The 17,818-nt window shown below is 33.2% G+C and overlaps 2 protein-coding genes across 2 annotated transcripts; both read left to right on the forward strand.

Annotated features, from left to right (window-relative positions):
* Window positions 1-4,596: 4,596 nt before the first annotated feature.
* On the forward strand, window positions 4,597-8,866 carry LOC131947240 (cartilage matrix protein-like). Its single transcript, XM_059308386.1, has 9 exons — window positions 4,597-4,651; window positions 5,432-5,661; window positions 5,798-5,960; window positions 6,611-6,781; window positions 7,281-7,331; window positions 7,436-7,495; window positions 7,758-8,014; window positions 8,307-8,469; window positions 8,649-8,866. Exons 1-9 carry the CDS (start codon window positions 4,597-4,599, stop codon window positions 8,864-8,866), a joined length of 1,368 nt encoding a protein of 455 aa, XP_059164369.1.
* A 4,128-nt stretch (window positions 8,867-12,994) lies between these two features.
* LOC131947224 (collagen alpha-4(VI) chain-like) lies at window positions 12,995-16,448 on the forward strand. Its single transcript, XM_059308371.1, has 6 exons — window positions 12,995-13,033; window positions 14,088-14,185; window positions 14,459-14,700; window positions 15,235-15,397; window positions 15,578-15,775; window positions 16,253-16,448. The coding sequence occupies exons 2-5, from the start codon at window positions 14,122-14,124 to the stop codon at window positions 15,772-15,774; spliced, it is 666 nt and encodes a 221-aa protein (XP_059164354.1). The 5' UTR covers window positions 12,995-13,033; window positions 14,088-14,121; the 3' UTR covers window position 15,775; window positions 16,253-16,448.
* The last annotated feature ends 1,370 nt before the right edge of the window (window positions 16,449-17,818 follow it).

Here is a 17,818-nt window from a genome sequence, read left to right on the forward strand (position 1 = left end):
TTTTACAGCATAAACTTACACTCTGCTATTTGGCTCCTGAAAATTTGACCATGTCAAATATTAGCTACTTTGAAATTAGCTCAGGATATAACTATGTAAAGAAGCGTAGTGTATAACAAGAACAAGGCGTATGGTAGAAGCTATGACAATATAAAGAAAGTATTGGCTACTTGTATACTATGAATTCGTTGGGTAAACAGCGATAACTAGCTATGATACGATCCCAAATAATCGAATTTATTGTTTTATCCAAATTTATTAAAATAAAGTGGCGGTTGATTTGTTTGTTCCTCACACCTGTTAGATCGGGTACTTGCAAGTAAGTTACAGGGAAATTGTTCTTGACAGTTTACTGTTCAATCTCATTTTAACGGGAAAATTAGAGCCATCTATATAATGGAGTTGAAGGTGACCAAAAACTTACCTAGACTGACCGCGGCCTTATATAAACCATACTTTTTTAAAGTGCTCTGATTAGAACTACCACTCGCAGATGCGACCAAACTTTGATATCTCGTAAGGAGATAGCTATGATGCCGTAAAAAAAAGTTTCTTTTAAACCTGACGGTCTATGGGGCAAATGAAGTAGAGTTCACTTGTTTCTGTGACCTCGGAATATGAAGAGATAGTGTGGTCAGCACTATGCCCAGCCGCCTTTACTCTCCCTAACGTGAGTTAGGTACCCATCAGAGTAGGGTGGACTCAAGGACTGTTTACTGACTTTAAACAGGATTCGAACTCGAGACTTACGGGTTAGCAGTCCAGCACTCTACCGCTAGACCACTCCATCCCATTATGATGACGTAGGAACCTGGAAAAATACCAGATTCTCAGAAATATCATATTTGAAGGCAACAACGTGAACCGTTTTACGATGGAATTTTAACTATTAACGAGACGCAACTGAGTCAGGAATTTAAGCTTTTAATTTTCTTTCTTTAAAAAAAGCGAGAGTGATCCTTAACTTTCTCGAATATTCTTATATAATACTATTGCAATGGCAACTCGGGATATAGGCATGATTTTTTATCAATTTTTACATACTGAAACTTTTAAAAAATAGAATAGAATCTCGATGAAAAAAGATTTTCGCACCAGGTTAACAGCAAACAATATGTACATGATAGTGGGGAATACTATAAATTCATTTGCCTTTTTATTTTTGATAAATAAAAAATAGCGTAATGTACTACATACGTTTGACAGAAATAATAAAAAATTCGACATAATGCCGACAATTAGATATTTTACCCATGTGTGATATTTCGTTTATGTATGTGAAACAGTACTGAAGATTTAGGCTTTTGAAAAACCAAAAGTTAAGTAAGTTCCACTTCCGGTTACCGTTAATCGCTAAAAAGTTGAATTAAAACTACAAATTTTATATAATACCTATGAGTGTAATTTTATCAACCTAACTGTAACGGTACTCAAGTTATCGTGTTCACAGACATACCCACACACACACATACAAACGTACAAACACAAGATATAGGGTAATTCCATGCACTACTTTTCCAGCAAAAATGTGTAAAAAAATCTAAAATTAACACTACCACAATATAATATTGACGATTAACTAGACATGCATTACTAATACGATGACAAACAAATATAGAGGTAATTCATACAACAAAATACAATTTTTAAATATTTCACTTTTATTACAAAAACATGGCAAGATGGGCAATTCCACACCAATTATGAAAATTTAAAAATTCATATATTTAAAAAAGTGTAAAAAAAAACATTTTTCCCCTTGGAAACAATTCTGCGTGGGGTCAACCACTTTTCATCAATGGATGAAGAGAGAGCCTCAATTTTTTCCCCCTTAAATTCTTCTCTCATTAGGAGGCTTACCTCGTCAGTAAAAGAGTTAGAGCAACAGACAACTTTCTGATCTGCAGATTGTTTTTTTTTTGTTGCCTTTTTATGCCTTACATCTTTCTCTGTTGCCTCTGCCTCTAATCTTTCAACGCAGTCTTGTGAAGTAAGGCTCTTTCTTAAGGCCATAGTGATTCACAACTTTAGGGTAGCCCATTTCACGACTGATGACCTTTTCAACCGCAGCTTTCATTGCCTCCTTGTCATAGGCCAAAGTTTTTCGTTTATAGTTGCGGACCATTCTGAAATGAGAAAAAAATAAATGTTAGAAAGTCTAATTACTAATTTGTGTATGGGGGATGTTTAGCAATAAATATTGCAGAAATCATAATAAATAATATAGGTACAGTAAAAATAATACCAAACTATAGGTTATGGAATTGGCCCACACCATGATTGTGGAATTGCCCCATATCTACTATTGGGGAAAATATGCTATCCTGTTCTAAATTAACAGCTAAATCTAGCATCATTAATTTTTACCATTAATAAAAATGATTAAGCTTTCATAAAATCAAGAAATAATGGACAGCAATTCAAAATAAGACAAAATGAACTATTTTTAAAAAGTGCAGGGGTTGTACTTACGTAAGGATGTTTGAAGATAGATGCAGATAAAATTAAAATTCTTGCTCTGGATGTAGATGAACGCTTCTCTAACAATAACAGAAAGTAAAGTAAATGACCTCTTAGAAACACTAAATAGTAACTTTTAATTAAACTTTACTCGCTTTTAAAATAGAGATTATTCATTATATAGGATGTGGAATTATCCCGGCTTACCCCTACGGACAAAATTTTAAAACTGTTTTTTCCGACTGTATTTTGCACGATTAAAATACTTTCTCTATACTTCGTATACGAGAAATTGATAAACTGAGAGTGATCTCCCATAAACTTTCTTGAATATTCTTAAATAACACTACGGGGGAATGCAACTCGGGGTATAGACAATATTTTTAATCCATTTTTAATTACTTAAACTTTTTATAATAGAATAGAATCTCGTAGAAAAAAAGAATTGCGCACCAAGCGAACGTCATTTACATGGGTTTTTTTAAATCGGAAAAATAGTCTAAATTACTACTTCCGGTTAACAGAAGTTACTCATAATTCGACAGAAGGCAGAGAATTATATCTTTAACTTATATATTAAATTTCATGTATCTATCTGAAATAGTTCTCAGGTTTCAGGATTTTGAAAAAAATTAAAGTAGAAAAAGTTCCACTTCCGTTTTCCGGAAATCGCTAAAAAGTTGACACGGATCAACAAATTTGATATAATACTTAAATCTGAAAATTCATCAAATATGGCTGTAACGGTACTCAAGTAATCGTGTTTACAGACACACACACACACACAAACACACATACACACACATACACACACATACAGACATACGGACAAGATTGCAAAACTATGTTTCTCCGACTCAATACGATTACAGTACTTTCTCTATACTCTTTATACGAGAAAGTTAATATCCCGAGTTGCCATCCCCCGTAGTGTTATATAAGAATATTCGAGAAAGTTTAGGGGAGATCACTCCCATTTATTTATTTTTTTGCACGATTACAATACTTTCTCTATACTTTGTTTACGAGAAAGTAAAAAAAAAAGAAAAAGTATTGAAAAAAACTAATTAAAAAATGTATATTACACAATTGCAATAAAGTACCACCCCGTTTAGAGTTCTTTTCGTTTTTTTTTCAGTTTACATTAATGTTACGCTCTGAAACTCTTACATGATGCTATTCCGATATCTTATGTGTTTGTATCATTATTGTATCATATAGGGGGGGGGGGCGGGGCTGCTGCTGACCAGGAAAGGGAAAGTAAGTAACAATATATTTTCTGTTAAATGATTTGATTATGATGCTTATCAATTTTGTTTAACTAATCGCGATATTGATGAATGGCAGGTAATGTGTAGGTTACTTTTTAGAAGCATGTGATTTTGTTGTTTTGAGAGTAGCATTATGAAGTTATCTTCAATTTTCCTTTTGTAAACAATCATACATATGTGCGTTATCATTTAAATTTGCAGTTAGTATTTTTTTTAATGTGTGGAGCAAAGCCTAGCTGAAAATAGCTAGTCTATTTATAGATAGCAGGTGCGCTCGTGTGCTACAGTTATGAACACGAAACACTGAAACAAAGAAAGAAAACAGTCTACTTTTTTTGGTCACATGTTTGATTCAGCTATTTTTTACATTTCACCATAACGTGTCAGCATGCAATACTGAAGTAGAAACAAAAGAATTATAATTTCAAAAGACACATGAGTTGAAAAGAATGTATAATTAATCACCTACTACCCTTAAAAGTTGAAAATATTTAAAAGCTTCGCTAATTTTGCAAGGGGAAAGTGTTCTAAGCGTTTGAAATTCTGGTAAATATTTATTTGTTATATATCTTTAGAAACACGCATACAAACACTCATATATATATATATATATATATATATATATATATATATATATATATATATATATATATATATATATATATATATATAATTATATGTATAATATTCAGTTATATATATATATATATATATATATATATATATATATATATATATATATATATATATATATATATATATATATATATATAACCATTATTGCCTTTTTATCACATCATTTGTTCGTAACTTTAATTTATAACATTATTTTACAAGTCAGAAATTGAAAAACAGAGAACCAAAGATGTGGAAGTTGATCGTGTCCTTGTTATTCTTTCTGCTTGAGCAAACATATTGTGGTATGTTGGTTCATTTACAGCAAACATTCTTTTTACTTGTAATGAGCACACATATTGTAGTACGTTACATCATTTACACACAAAAATGTGTACGTTGTGTGATGGCGTGGTCGAGTGGTAGAACAAACGATTGGTAACACAACGGTTTCAAGTTTACTTTTATCTTGTGTGTGCTCTATGCATATTAAGACATGATGATTTACTTATTTTATTTCCATTTTTTTAGGAAAAAGTATTTATAGAGTTAGCCTCTTGTTGTCTAGACTAGTGTAATGGACATATTTCACATTGATAAGAAATATTACGGTCACGCAAAGAATAGAACACTTTAACAAAGTTTGTCACAGTTTTCATAAAGATTTTGAAATCGCATTAATTTTTTAATTCAACTGCCTTAGTTTTTTTTACACTATGAAAACAATTACAATATATACAAAACACCGTTTGAACAATCTATTTAGCCGATCTCTCTGTTAGGGCGGTATTTTTATTACATCTAACACTTGGTTTATGGTTAGATTAGATATTTTTGTTAAAGTTAAGCACAAGACACTAGTTATAGTTATTATTGCAGACAAAAAAGGCAGCCGTGGGTCTACTTTCAATAAAAAAGTTAGATACGTACATTTCCGTATACCTACATAATATGAAATACAATACAGTTAACACTCTATATGTTAATGTAGAAATTATAATCGTGTATTGGGCAATTGAGTATATAAGTCGTCTCTCTATGAGTAACATGTAGACATTTACTTTGTTTTTGTACCCTCTACCCAGCTGATTCCAAATGTGCAGACGGCACCCTTGTCGATGTGACGTTCGTCTTCGAATGTTCCAGCACCATCGGCTCAGGCAACTGGAACAAGGAGGCCCAGTTTATTAGTGACCTAATCAAGCAGTTCAAGCTAGGCCCAAAGGACGCTAGGGTCGCTGCCGTAACTTTTGCTACTAACTCCGTCAGACTGTTCGACCTCAGGAACATAACGGACCCATCAGTGGCCGAAACGGTAATGATAATGAAGTACATTTAACGTCGTGTGGGAATGATGAAGTTGCTACTACATGCCTATAGTTATTTGCTTTGATAATACTTAATAAATGATATAAAACCAACAAATATTTTATTATATTCATTACACTCAGGCACTAAAAGGAAACGGTAATCTAAACGCACAGTCCTATACAGATCAAGTTTTCAATGCTATTATGGGATGGAATATGTTCACTAACAAAGTCAGTGGTCGCACAAGTGCCGCAAGTTACATCGTGTACATCACAGATGGTCTTACTACATTCCTATCAAGATGTAATGTATATGATTCTTATTATCAAGTCATAGTTCATAACGTATTTAAATGTACTGGTGAATAGCGAAATAGTATTAGAACACTTAAACTTTAAGCTAAGTGAACGGTTGAGCAGATTCAATACTGGCTATTCTAAAATAAGCCAAATCAATATTTAGACAGAATCCAAGGAAACCCTAATGTTTTACTGTTGTGTATTTTTATGTTTGGGGATGGCGTGCCCTAGCTGTAGAGTGTTAGCCTGCTAACCCGAAAGCCTCGAGTTCGAATGGTGGTTGTGATTTATTTCTGCACACAGATGTAATTATAGCTTAAAAATAAGCATCCGTGTCTGCTTAAAAGAATCACAATTACGAAGCACAAACAGTTAAAGAACATACATGCTTTTCATTTTACTAACTTTTTTCTTTACTGAAATAAAACATCTTTTAAGATTTACAAAATAAATGTAGGGGACCTAGATATATCAAACCACTGAATCTGACGTAAGGGAGGGAAGAAGGGATGGAGGGGTGAGATTGTAAATGCAAGTAAACCAGTATAGTGGCACACATAATTATGTAGACCAAATTTAAAATTTATTCTCATTTTAAAATTGAAAAAAACATTTCGAAGTACTAAATTCTGCAATAAACTAACAACCAACCAGCGACGGATTCCATCAAAAAATTTGGTGTCACCTTTATCAGTGTTGGTATCAGCAATAACGCTCCAGCAACAAAGCTGAAAGATCTCTCAGCTCCGGACCAACCGTTTTCTGTCCCAAACTACGATTCTCTAAATTCGCTGAGGTCCAAAATTCTTGACAAATCCTGCCCAGGTAATTTAATTTCTGTTTTCTGTTTGTTAAATATCCCAATAACATATAATACTGCATTATGAAGCGATTTATCTCTCTCTCTCTCTCTCTCTCTCTCTCTGTATCTCTCTCTCGTCAATCACTCTTTATCTGTATATATATATATATATATATATATATATATATATATATATATATATATATATATATATATATATATATATATATAGGTTCATACGTATGTGTGTGTGTGTTTGTGTAAGCAAAAATTATGAATTTTTAAATAACACAAGAGTGTGTCATTTCGAATCGGAAACTATGTTAAAATGTTCAGAAAAAAATTATAAAATGCATGTAATAAAGAAAATAAGTAACAAAAGAACTATAACATTGTCATAGTGATAGCGATAGAATAATAGTTGTATATACTTTCCATTTGTTCATTTGCTTTATTATTGGTGATTTGTTTGTTTTATAAATTATGTTTAAGATATTAACATACCAATAAATCAATCTTCAGTAGTCAAAGCACCGGTTACAACCGCCCCTCCGACAACAGTCAAAGCACCAGGTATAACATGTATTTTATATATCTATTGCTTTATCAACAATAAAGCACGATTTGCTTATAGAGCTTATTGATACACTCTCAATAATGAATGATGTTTCTGACAGTAACTACTACAGAAAAAAGGACAGAAGAGGTCACCTTCTCACCATACCCAGGGCTTGTAGGTGAGTTTTATTCAACGTTTAGTTTTGAATTATTCACATAAACATACACATAACATACCCAGGCATATTCCAATATATTCCTATAATCATACTTGAGGCTGATTCATTGAGGTACTTTATTTTTTGTCACCTAACATTAACATATGTGAATGTCGTTATGTTTATGAGCTGATCCATCTCTTAAAACGCCAACGAACATTTGGCGAAGGGAAGGATTATTTCCGACACAAATCTCGTAAACTATTGACTCGTTTTGCGGCAGCCCCCTCCTTGAAACAACAACCAAAACAGCCCACTAACTGTAAAGACGGGCTGACAGGCGATGTTTACTTTCTTTTGGACTCTTCCAAGACCATCAACTCAACAAACTGGTGTGATCTACAAGAGCAAGTCGCCATTCTAGCAAATTCCTTACCAACCGGTCCAAACTCGTACAGGATCGGCGCTGCGGCGTACAGTGATTCCGTCAGTAAAATCATTGACCTTAAAGACTCAGATAGTATAGGTTCTGTAGTGAAGGTAAGGTCATACTACAAAACAATAAATACGTTTTTAAAGAAACTTTTAAAAATTAGATTTCGATTAGCCCAAAAAAATTTGATACCAAAAATAATGAAAATTGTAATACATATGTTTAATTTAGGGGACAATATTTAGAAGGCTTAAGACAAGATCGGCTCATTTCTGGAGCTTGTTTTAAGTGCCTCTTAAAACATAAAAGTTATTTTATAAAATAAATAAAATAACACCTGTATAAAAATATACCAGTCTCAAATATGTTTTAAAATAACGTTAAATAATGTTTCTTGAGGCAATCCTGGCGGCCCCATTTCTAGACGGAGCTACTGAGACCGGGAAAGCTCTGGACTTTGTCAGCCAGAGCGCTGTATTTGACGTCAAGTCAGGAGGTCGAGCCAGGGCTAGGGACATTGTCGTGCTTCTGTCTGACGGGTATGCCTCTTTAAGAAACCAAGGTAGGAAATGTTTGGCTAGAAATCTAGTACAAAGAATGTATTACATATAAATATTAAAAATTGTTACTAAAACTACTTGAATTAAATGTGTTTTACACCCAATGTTTATTTATGTATTTTAAACCAAATTATCTTCAACTGAATGAACGTAACAATTTATATTATGCAATTTCTCGCAGCCCGTAATGCGGCTAATCAGTTAAAGTTCCAAAACGTGGCCATCATCACCATTGGAATTGGCCCTGATGTGAACGTAGATTCTCTCAAGGAGATCGCCAGCAGTCCCAGCGATTTCCTCATCACATATGATTTCCGCTCACTCAGTACCATCGTCACCGACATTCAGGACAGGATATGCTCTTGTAAGTTAACTGTTAACACCTCGCACATTTACTAGTGCAATACACACGCATTTGATTATTAAGTTCAGTGCATTAACATAATTATATTTCACGTTATGATTTTATTTAAAATAACGATATTTAATATTTAGAATATAAAATATAAGATCAGAAATATGACGTTAAAGTTATGTAGCATATATTAAGTTGTATCAATTTAGTCGTAATATTCGTTTAGTCTAGGCTGAAAAAAAATAAACTATTTTAATGTTGTGACGTCATGTGTGGATCAATTTTTGTTTCAGATGCCACTAAAGGTGATACATCTTCGACTCTTAGATATTAGGATACTTCGTTCACAGATAATTGTCCGCGAAAATTTTTGTCCGAGATAGTTTGTCATGGAACCTAATATATATTTCTATATCTGCTATGTCTGTTTGTCTGTCTGTCTTTCTGTCTCTCTCTATTTCTCAATCTCTCTTTCTCTCTCTCTCTCTCTCTCTCTCTCTCTCTATATATATATATATATATATATATATATATATATATATATATATATATATATATATACATATACATATACATATACATATAAATTGTATTATGAATTTTCTTTATTTAGCTTAAATACGTTTTTGATAATTGTTTTTTTCATTACGTATTTTTAGCGTAAGCCCCTATGTCAAGTAACCTTTTATGTAGAGCACGATTAATACAAGAAGACATCAAGGGAATAAAATGTTTCATAAATACAGACCGAAAATTGAGAGTTTGTTTCAGTGTTAAGGTATTTGTGTAATAGTATTTTTTGGAATAATAAAATTAGTCGTATCTGCAATCTTCTTTGACTGTTTATTTTGCACTTTTAATTTTTAAGATGAACTAACATGTCATTTCATGGTAAAATGAAAATAACAATAACAATAAAAAATTAAAATAAACCGGGAGTAATCTCCCCTTAACTTTCTCGAATATTCTTATATAATTCTACGTGGGATGGCAACTCGGAATATAGACATGATTATTAATTACTTAAACTTTTAAAAAATAGAATAGAATCTCGTAGAAAAAAGAATTGCGCACCAAGTGAACGCCAAATAAAGATGTGCATAAAAGTGCGCAATATTATTAGTACTTAATAAATTTACATGCGTTGTTTGAGAAATCGGAAATAGCGTAAATTACTACTTTCGGTCAACAGAAATTACTCAAAATTTGAAAGAAGGTAGAGAATTAGATCTTTTACTTACATGTGAAATTTCATTTATCTATCTGAAATACTACTCAAGTTATAGGCTTTTGAAAAATTCAAAGTAGAAAAAGTACCACTTCCGGTTATCGGAAATCTCTCAAAAGTTGATACGGATCTACGATTTTGATAAAACACTGATATATGAAATTTCATCAACCTAGCTGTAACGGTACTCAAGTTATAGTGTTTACACACACACAGACACGCAAACATAGGGACAAGATTGCAAAATTATGTTTTTCCGTATCAGTGAGGTGCAAAACGTCGAGATTTGTAAAATCTCGACTTTTTTTTTTGCACTGTTATAAGACTTTCTCCTTTCTTCATATATACGAGAAAGTAAAAAACAATAACAATAACAACAACAATAACAATTATAACAAGAATAGCAACAAGAACAACAAGAACCAGATCAACAAGAAAAACAACAACAGCCTCCTTTCTTTAGGATCATTAAACATATACTTTTAAATTGTTTTGGTCCATTTTTTCGGGGATCGGGACAAAATGCCAACATGAACAAAAGCCGACACAGACAAAAGGCCAACATGAACAAAAGCCGACACGGACAAAAGGCCAACATGGACAAAAGCCGACACGGACAAAAGGCCAACATGGACAAAAGCCGACACGGACAAAAGACCAACATGGAGAAACCGACACGGACAAAGGCCAACATGGACAAAAGCCGACACGGACAAAAGGCCGACAAGACAAAATCCAGCAGTAAATAAGGCCGACATGCAAAACTATTACAAGACAAAAGGCCGATAAATGTAATAAAACAACTAACTACAATTACCATTACATACATTATAAAATATAAATCATAGTATAGTGCTAAGTACATGTGAAAAGTTTTAGTCTTTTATAAAGTTGGATCTTAGCCTTGGGTTTTCTTTTTTATTTGTGTGTAAACCGCGATGTTGAGAAGTGTTAATTAATGAAAATGAGAGCTATACGTTTCCTCTTTTAGAAACAAAATTAGCTTGTTTTATGAGAAAGAAATTCATGTCTTACTAATTATGTGAATGTGTATTTATAAGGTTCAGAAAGTTATTGTTTATGTAAGGTTAAATTAAATGAACAACCTGCAATAAATGTATAAATCTTAAATATTGATTAGCTTATTCATCGAGTGTTTTTTTTTTTAAGAACAACAATTAACACACAAGATTATGCTTGTTAGCAAGTTATCTAAGTGTGTAGATATTTGATAATTATTACACTATTAACTTGACCAACGAGCAAGCCTGGAACACAACGGTTGTTGGAAAGAAAATCACGCCGGCGGGGGACTTTCCTCAACCCATCCACCCATTCGTTAGATGTTGTCTTAGGATTCGATCTGCCATAAATTTCAAATATCCACACAAACGAAAAAGAAAACAACATCTGTCTATAGTGGATCACTTACTATGTTAGATAACAATCCAATCACCAATTCATGACATCAATTATTTGTAAGCCATACAAGGGTATAGTTCACACATGTAATATATACTGTCCGATTTAAAGTTCGGTGAATTTGCACGAGCCTGTCATAAAATTATATAACATGGTTATGAAGTGGCTATTCGTTGGCTAGCGAGCTGGAGGAATAGAAGAGGGGAGGGTGGTGCATTTCTTAAAATAGACATGTTTATTACGCATTACTTTACTTAAGGTCAGTTTAAAATAACGTAAACCTGTTTTTTTATAGTTTTATAATCATAAAAACAGTGCTTTCTCCCCAAATTAAAAAGCTACACCAAATTTCTAAGATACTATGTTTAAACTACAAATGAAAGCGAAGATTTCATCAAACTAAAAAAGGTCACTATACCAGCAAGTGTTTGACCGACAGAAATGCAGTGGCGTAGCTACCGTAAAGCTAGCGTAAGGCAAGGCATAGGGGCCCAAGGCAAATAGGGGCCCTTTTTCGAAAGTTTGAGGGGGTGGGGGCGCAAATCAAGAGTCTGAGGGGGGTGCAAATCGAAAGTCTGAGGGGGGGGGTGCAAATCGAAAGTCTGAGGGGGAGGGGGGGTGACTGGTCACCGGGAAGGGTCGCTACGCCTCTGAGGGGCCCACTAACACTTTTTGCATAGGGGCCCAAAAATCCTAGCTACGCCACTGCAGAAAGGCCTATAATTCGTAGCACCTTCGATGCGTTTTATAGACGTAATACACGCGCAATGCTAACCACAGTCAGCGCATAGCGTGAGTATTTTAGGGTGAACAATATTTCACATCGCAAAAAAAAATCATAACACCTTTAAGGTTTGAAGCGTTGGGATTATATATCTAAATGTTGTTACGGGCAAAATCACTTTAAAAAATTTAGTTTACAGGATTTATTTTTTCAAAATCAAAAGTTAAACTATTCTTTTAATAATGATTCTAGTCTAATTATATTTTATCTTTAACAGTTAATGTAAGAGATATTGAATGTATCAAAATATATATTCTAGGATAGTTAGGAAACAGCTATAAAGAAGTATTAATTACCAACATTTTAAGAGCCGGTGTTGTCTAAACTTCTAGAGGTTAAATACAACATTTCGAAAAATATTCACACCTTATTTCGAAATACACTGCTCTGCAAAATTGCAATTAAATAAAAAAAACTGTTGAGTTTGCTGACATAGCACTTGCAAAAGCAATTTGTTTATCTGTATGTAAATGTCGAATTTTCAATTAAATATGCAATTTAGCTACATTTGTGATCAAAAATATTTTGAAATATCTATACATAATTATTCTGTATTTGATACTTGCATTCAGTAAACAATGATATCTTTAGGCAGATATGCTTAACTAACAGTTATAGATGCGGGTAAAAATTCATCAAAATAGCATTCCAATTGTCTGTTTCATTTCAACGGAAATAAAAAGTTCTACGTGGAATTGGTTAGCTAATTAAAAAGTATATATGGGAAATAAGCGATTCGAATTGCGTTTGTTCGTGCGGTCTATTCTGAACGAAAAGGTACGTCTTTAATGTAAACCTTCATGTACACTTTTATTTTAAAAGCGTCTGTTTGGATCATATTAAATGAATACATAGAGTTGGCTGAAGTATATATATATATATATATATATATATATATATATATATATATATATATATATATATATATATATATATATATATATATATATATATATATATATATGTATATATATATATATACTAGCTCTAAATATGTTAGAGTTACCGAATCACACTAGCCTCCAGGTTCCACCGAACCCTTCTAAAAAGGAAAAGAATATGTAATTTATTTTCTAATTCGTAACATTTTACTGGAGAAAAAGCATCAACATTGCCGTGCTAAAAAAAAACTTAAAATATTATTTTTCAACATAAACAGAAACATACTAATGAATATTTACTTCCAATCAGCGTGACTGCTGCTTATTTTCAGACACCAGTTCAAAAATACGTAGCTTCACTTTGATTCATCGAGCGTAGTGTTGTGTCATGTTCAGTCTCCTAGACTAGAAAAGCTCAACTTGGCGTTGTAAATCATCGCATCAAAAACTGTTATACATGTTATTCCATAGTTATTTGTCCGTCCAATTTCTATTTGCTCTACATAATTAGTATGAAGGGATTATATAAAAAAATAAATCACAAGACGTAGGCCTACCATCTCGACAGTCACGAACTACCAACCTGGCCACGATATCGAAATATAAAGTATATTCGTCACAGTACGTTTATACACGATTAACGCGCGCCTGTGTAGGTGGTGTTGAGATGATTCGTGAAGTACGTGTGTCCTGACGTCATGTTTTTTCAAGATATAGAAATATCACAATTCCGATACATGTTATCTCTCTCTATTGCGCACTTAATTACAATGTCGTGCTATCGCGCCATCCGATTAGAACTGCCACCGGCTACTGCCGCTAAATATTTCGTGCGCACCGAATCTTAAATAAAGGCACTTGTTTCTTCTGCTAACTATAAGAAAAAAAGATGTAGAAAAGTTCGCAGAGCAGATGTAATGATCTAACACTTATATTTCATTTGTCCCCAGTGTTGACTGAATCTTCAGAGCACAGCAATTTTCCATGATGATCAGATTAAGCATAGTGACGCTAATTTTAGCCACCTTCCTTGGTGACACATATGCTGGTATGAAAATAATATATACGTTTGCTAGCATTCAATGTTTAGTTTTGTTAAATAAAATAAAACAAAATAATCATAGCTATATAAAAAAAAATTAAAATAAATTTTTAGACCCAAACTGACATTTTTTTTAATCTATTTAATTTAAATACGAATTTTGCAAAATAGGTAATTTGAAAGGTATGAAGCTGTCATCTAATTCAATATTCCGCACTTTACTATAATTACGTTTTTCTCTGTGAGTAAAGTTTGAAATAAACGATCTGTAATGTCCAGGCGATCCGACGCAGACCTATAGGTGCCCCGCCAACACGCTGGTCGACACCTTCTTTGTGCTGGGTACTACAGGAGACTATCAGAGTGATGACTGGAAGAACGTGTTCAAGTTTACAATTGACGTCATCAAGCAGTTCCAACTGGGACCAGGCAATGCCAGGTTTGGAGTGGCAACCTACAAGAACAATGTCGTAGGGCTGCTTGACCTCTGGAACACACCCAACGCTACAAATATTGAAAAGGTAGGCCTATTTCTTATGTAGTGTCATAATTTATTTATTGATAATTAACGTCAACTTTAAAAATAGTTTAAAATAATTAAGGAATCAAAGCAACCTAGTTGAGAACAAGGGGAGTGTCGCTTCAATATACAAGTAAATTAAAAACAGTACTATAAACTATGAAATAGATGAAACATGTTTACATCTATCGCAAGTTTTATAGAGCTGTATTTCTTCAAATTAATACTTCGAAAACGTTGACTAATAATTTTAAATGAGCATCTGTGCTAATCGTTTGCTTTTAAATGTTTACATGCCATCTTCATTAATTTAAAAATATCATTACTGTTATAAATATAAATTATGTGCTCAAGGTTGACATCAAGTTACATTTCAATTAGCTGTGAGTAGGTTAGATACATTTTACTACAAACTTGACAGATATTTCAAAAGCTTTATTGCGTGTATGCTTCAAGAGTACAATTGACGTTGTATACTTGAAAATAATTAAATAAAACTGCATATTATTTTCATATGTCATTTTTGCACCTGCAGGTCCTCAAGCCCAGATTAGACCTGAATGTTAACAATGTTACCACCAAAGCCTTGGGAGCGTTGAATGTTAAAAACATGTTTACTACCAAGGTAAACAACCGCGCATCTGCAAAGCAAAATGTCGTCCTGATTACAGACTTAAAGTTATCGGCTCTAAAACAAAGTAAGCGTTTAACGTAATCTATGCCGTATTGCTAAAAAATAATATCTTTCTTATATCTTTACTACTCAATACGCTATCGGAATGTTTTAACGAATACTAAATAATTTAGTAAACATTTTCATTTCCCGGCTGTGAATTTATCATAATTTACCCCGACCATGTTTTCCATTCCTACCCCAGCTCTAAAACAGGCTGAGGCCATCAAGAACAAAGGCAAACAAATTACAGCCATTTGGATCGGGGACCAATTTACCGCGGACGACTACAAGATCGTGGGTCCCGCTTTTAACGCTGTGCTGACCATCTATTCGTTTGACCAACTTGCTGGACTACTGAACAACATCGTCCACAGCCTCTGTGAAGGGCTTGGTCAATAAAGTAAGGGCTTATAGTATTGAAAACAAATCGTTAAGACACTTTGTGTGTATAATTTATATTAATAATTTTTCTCTCAGTCTGAGTGTCTATAGCGCGTGTGGCCGCGCAGAAAGATATTTCCAAATTAGCCGGCATGTGGCGACTTATTTCTCAGTGCCCCTAGACAGTCCAGCTCTTCTTTGTTGTTTTCCTGCGGTTCGCCTCAGCGTCTCTTTTTTTTTCATTTGATATTGATAACGTATTTAACTTAATTTCAATGTGTTGAACAATAATAAGTATTGAGTTTTCTAGATATCAATTTAGATTTTAGCACAAAAATTAACACTTTATAAAATGGTGATGAAGTAGAGTTTTTTTAACTATATGAATGCATATTACAAACAAACAATTCTGCTACAAACAGTTCAGCTACAGACAAATTCCATTTGAAATATTTATATTACTATCTGCATAATTATTGTTTTTTTTTTTTTTCAGTTTGAGCCACCAATGCTCGCCACTGTTAGACAAGATATTCTAAAATGTTACAGTCAAACATAAATGAAACCAAGTTCTCCAATTTATAATAACATTTTTAATGGAAGGCAACTTTTATTCGAAAAGTAGTTTTACGTCAAAAAGACATTTAATTATAATTTAAGCTATTCCATTGCTAAGAAAAAAAATTATATGAAATTCAGGCCTCGAATAAAAAAAATCAATTATTCTTTGAGTTTTTATTTATTTCTTGTTGGTACTCACTAATTTATATTTTGATGTTTTTTCTATGACCAAAAAAAAAAAGTTTTCATAGGATGTCATTTTATTTTGCTTCAAATCGAAATGTAATCATATTTCTTCGTTTGTATAACTAAAAGTACGTTTTGAAACTAAAATATTAGTACTTACATAATCGCTTTAACCCGAATACTTTTGTTATATAAGTACGACTTTTAAAAATCTATACATATTATAGATTTTGCTGGTCTCTTGACTGTGAAAAATATATAGGTAAAAACTTTAGTATAATACAAGACGACCCAGGTTACCGTTGGAAAACGGAATTTTGGCTGCAATGCAAATATACCATCAAGCCACTCCCCCCCCCCCCCCAATTTAAAAAAAAACGTATCAAACCAAACAAATTCCTGTTCTTAGAATAGAACACCTGCAATATTCATTTGGGACATCCTTCAGTGATTTTTATATTACAAAAAAAAAAATCAAAAACGATTATTATTTTTTCCATTATTATAACATTAAATCATTAATGGAAAGTAAAATAATCAAAAACTTTTACAAATCAAATGTCGGTCTCACAGAAGGTACGAAACCGTGTTTGCATTGTATGGTATTATAAAATGTCGTTATATTAACACACTGTACCGTCCAATGAGATATCCACTGTTTCTGTGACCACAGAGTAAGAATAGATTGTGTGGTCAGCAACATGACCTTGCTTAAGTTGGCTACCTAACAAAGCTGGGTGGACTCAAAGATGCTCTACTTACTTCAATCAGAATTCGAACTCTAGACTTAACGGATAACAGTCTAGCACTCTATTTTTATATAGCCAATGCGTATTTTGTACGGCCTCTAGCTCAGTTTAATAAACAAATGTCGGGTGCTTTTTAAAACACAACGTAGGTATTATTGTGCTCAAACGATAACCCGGTAAGTCAAATAGCACCCTGTCGGAGAACGCTCCTGATTCAATTTAGTGAATGAGTATAAAACACCATCGTATCCGTATTCTATATCAATCTATAACAAGAAATTAAGCGCTATAGCGCTCACGGGAAAGCTCAAGGCACCAAATATCACCGTCCGGAGTAAGAAGACACCGCTGATTCGATTTAGTGAACGACTTTTCAAAGCGAACGTATGCACCATAGCACTCAAGGTATAGCACAGACCACCAAATTTCACGCTGCAATGACGCCCTTGGTTGCAACTGTTGCAGTTTTACCACTGAATAGCTTAGTACCCTTTACCCGCTATGCAGGACGCCCAATCTATATAATCATTCATAAAGGACCAACTATCATACAAACCTACAAACAA

Source organism: Physella acuta, unplaced genomic scaffold (genome assembly GCF_028476545.2).
Source record: "Physella acuta isolate Inbredline_101_S28 unplaced genomic scaffold, ASM2847654v3 ptg000590l, whole genome shotgun sequence".
NCBI lineage: Eukaryota > Metazoa > Mollusca > Gastropoda > Physidae > Physella > Physella acuta.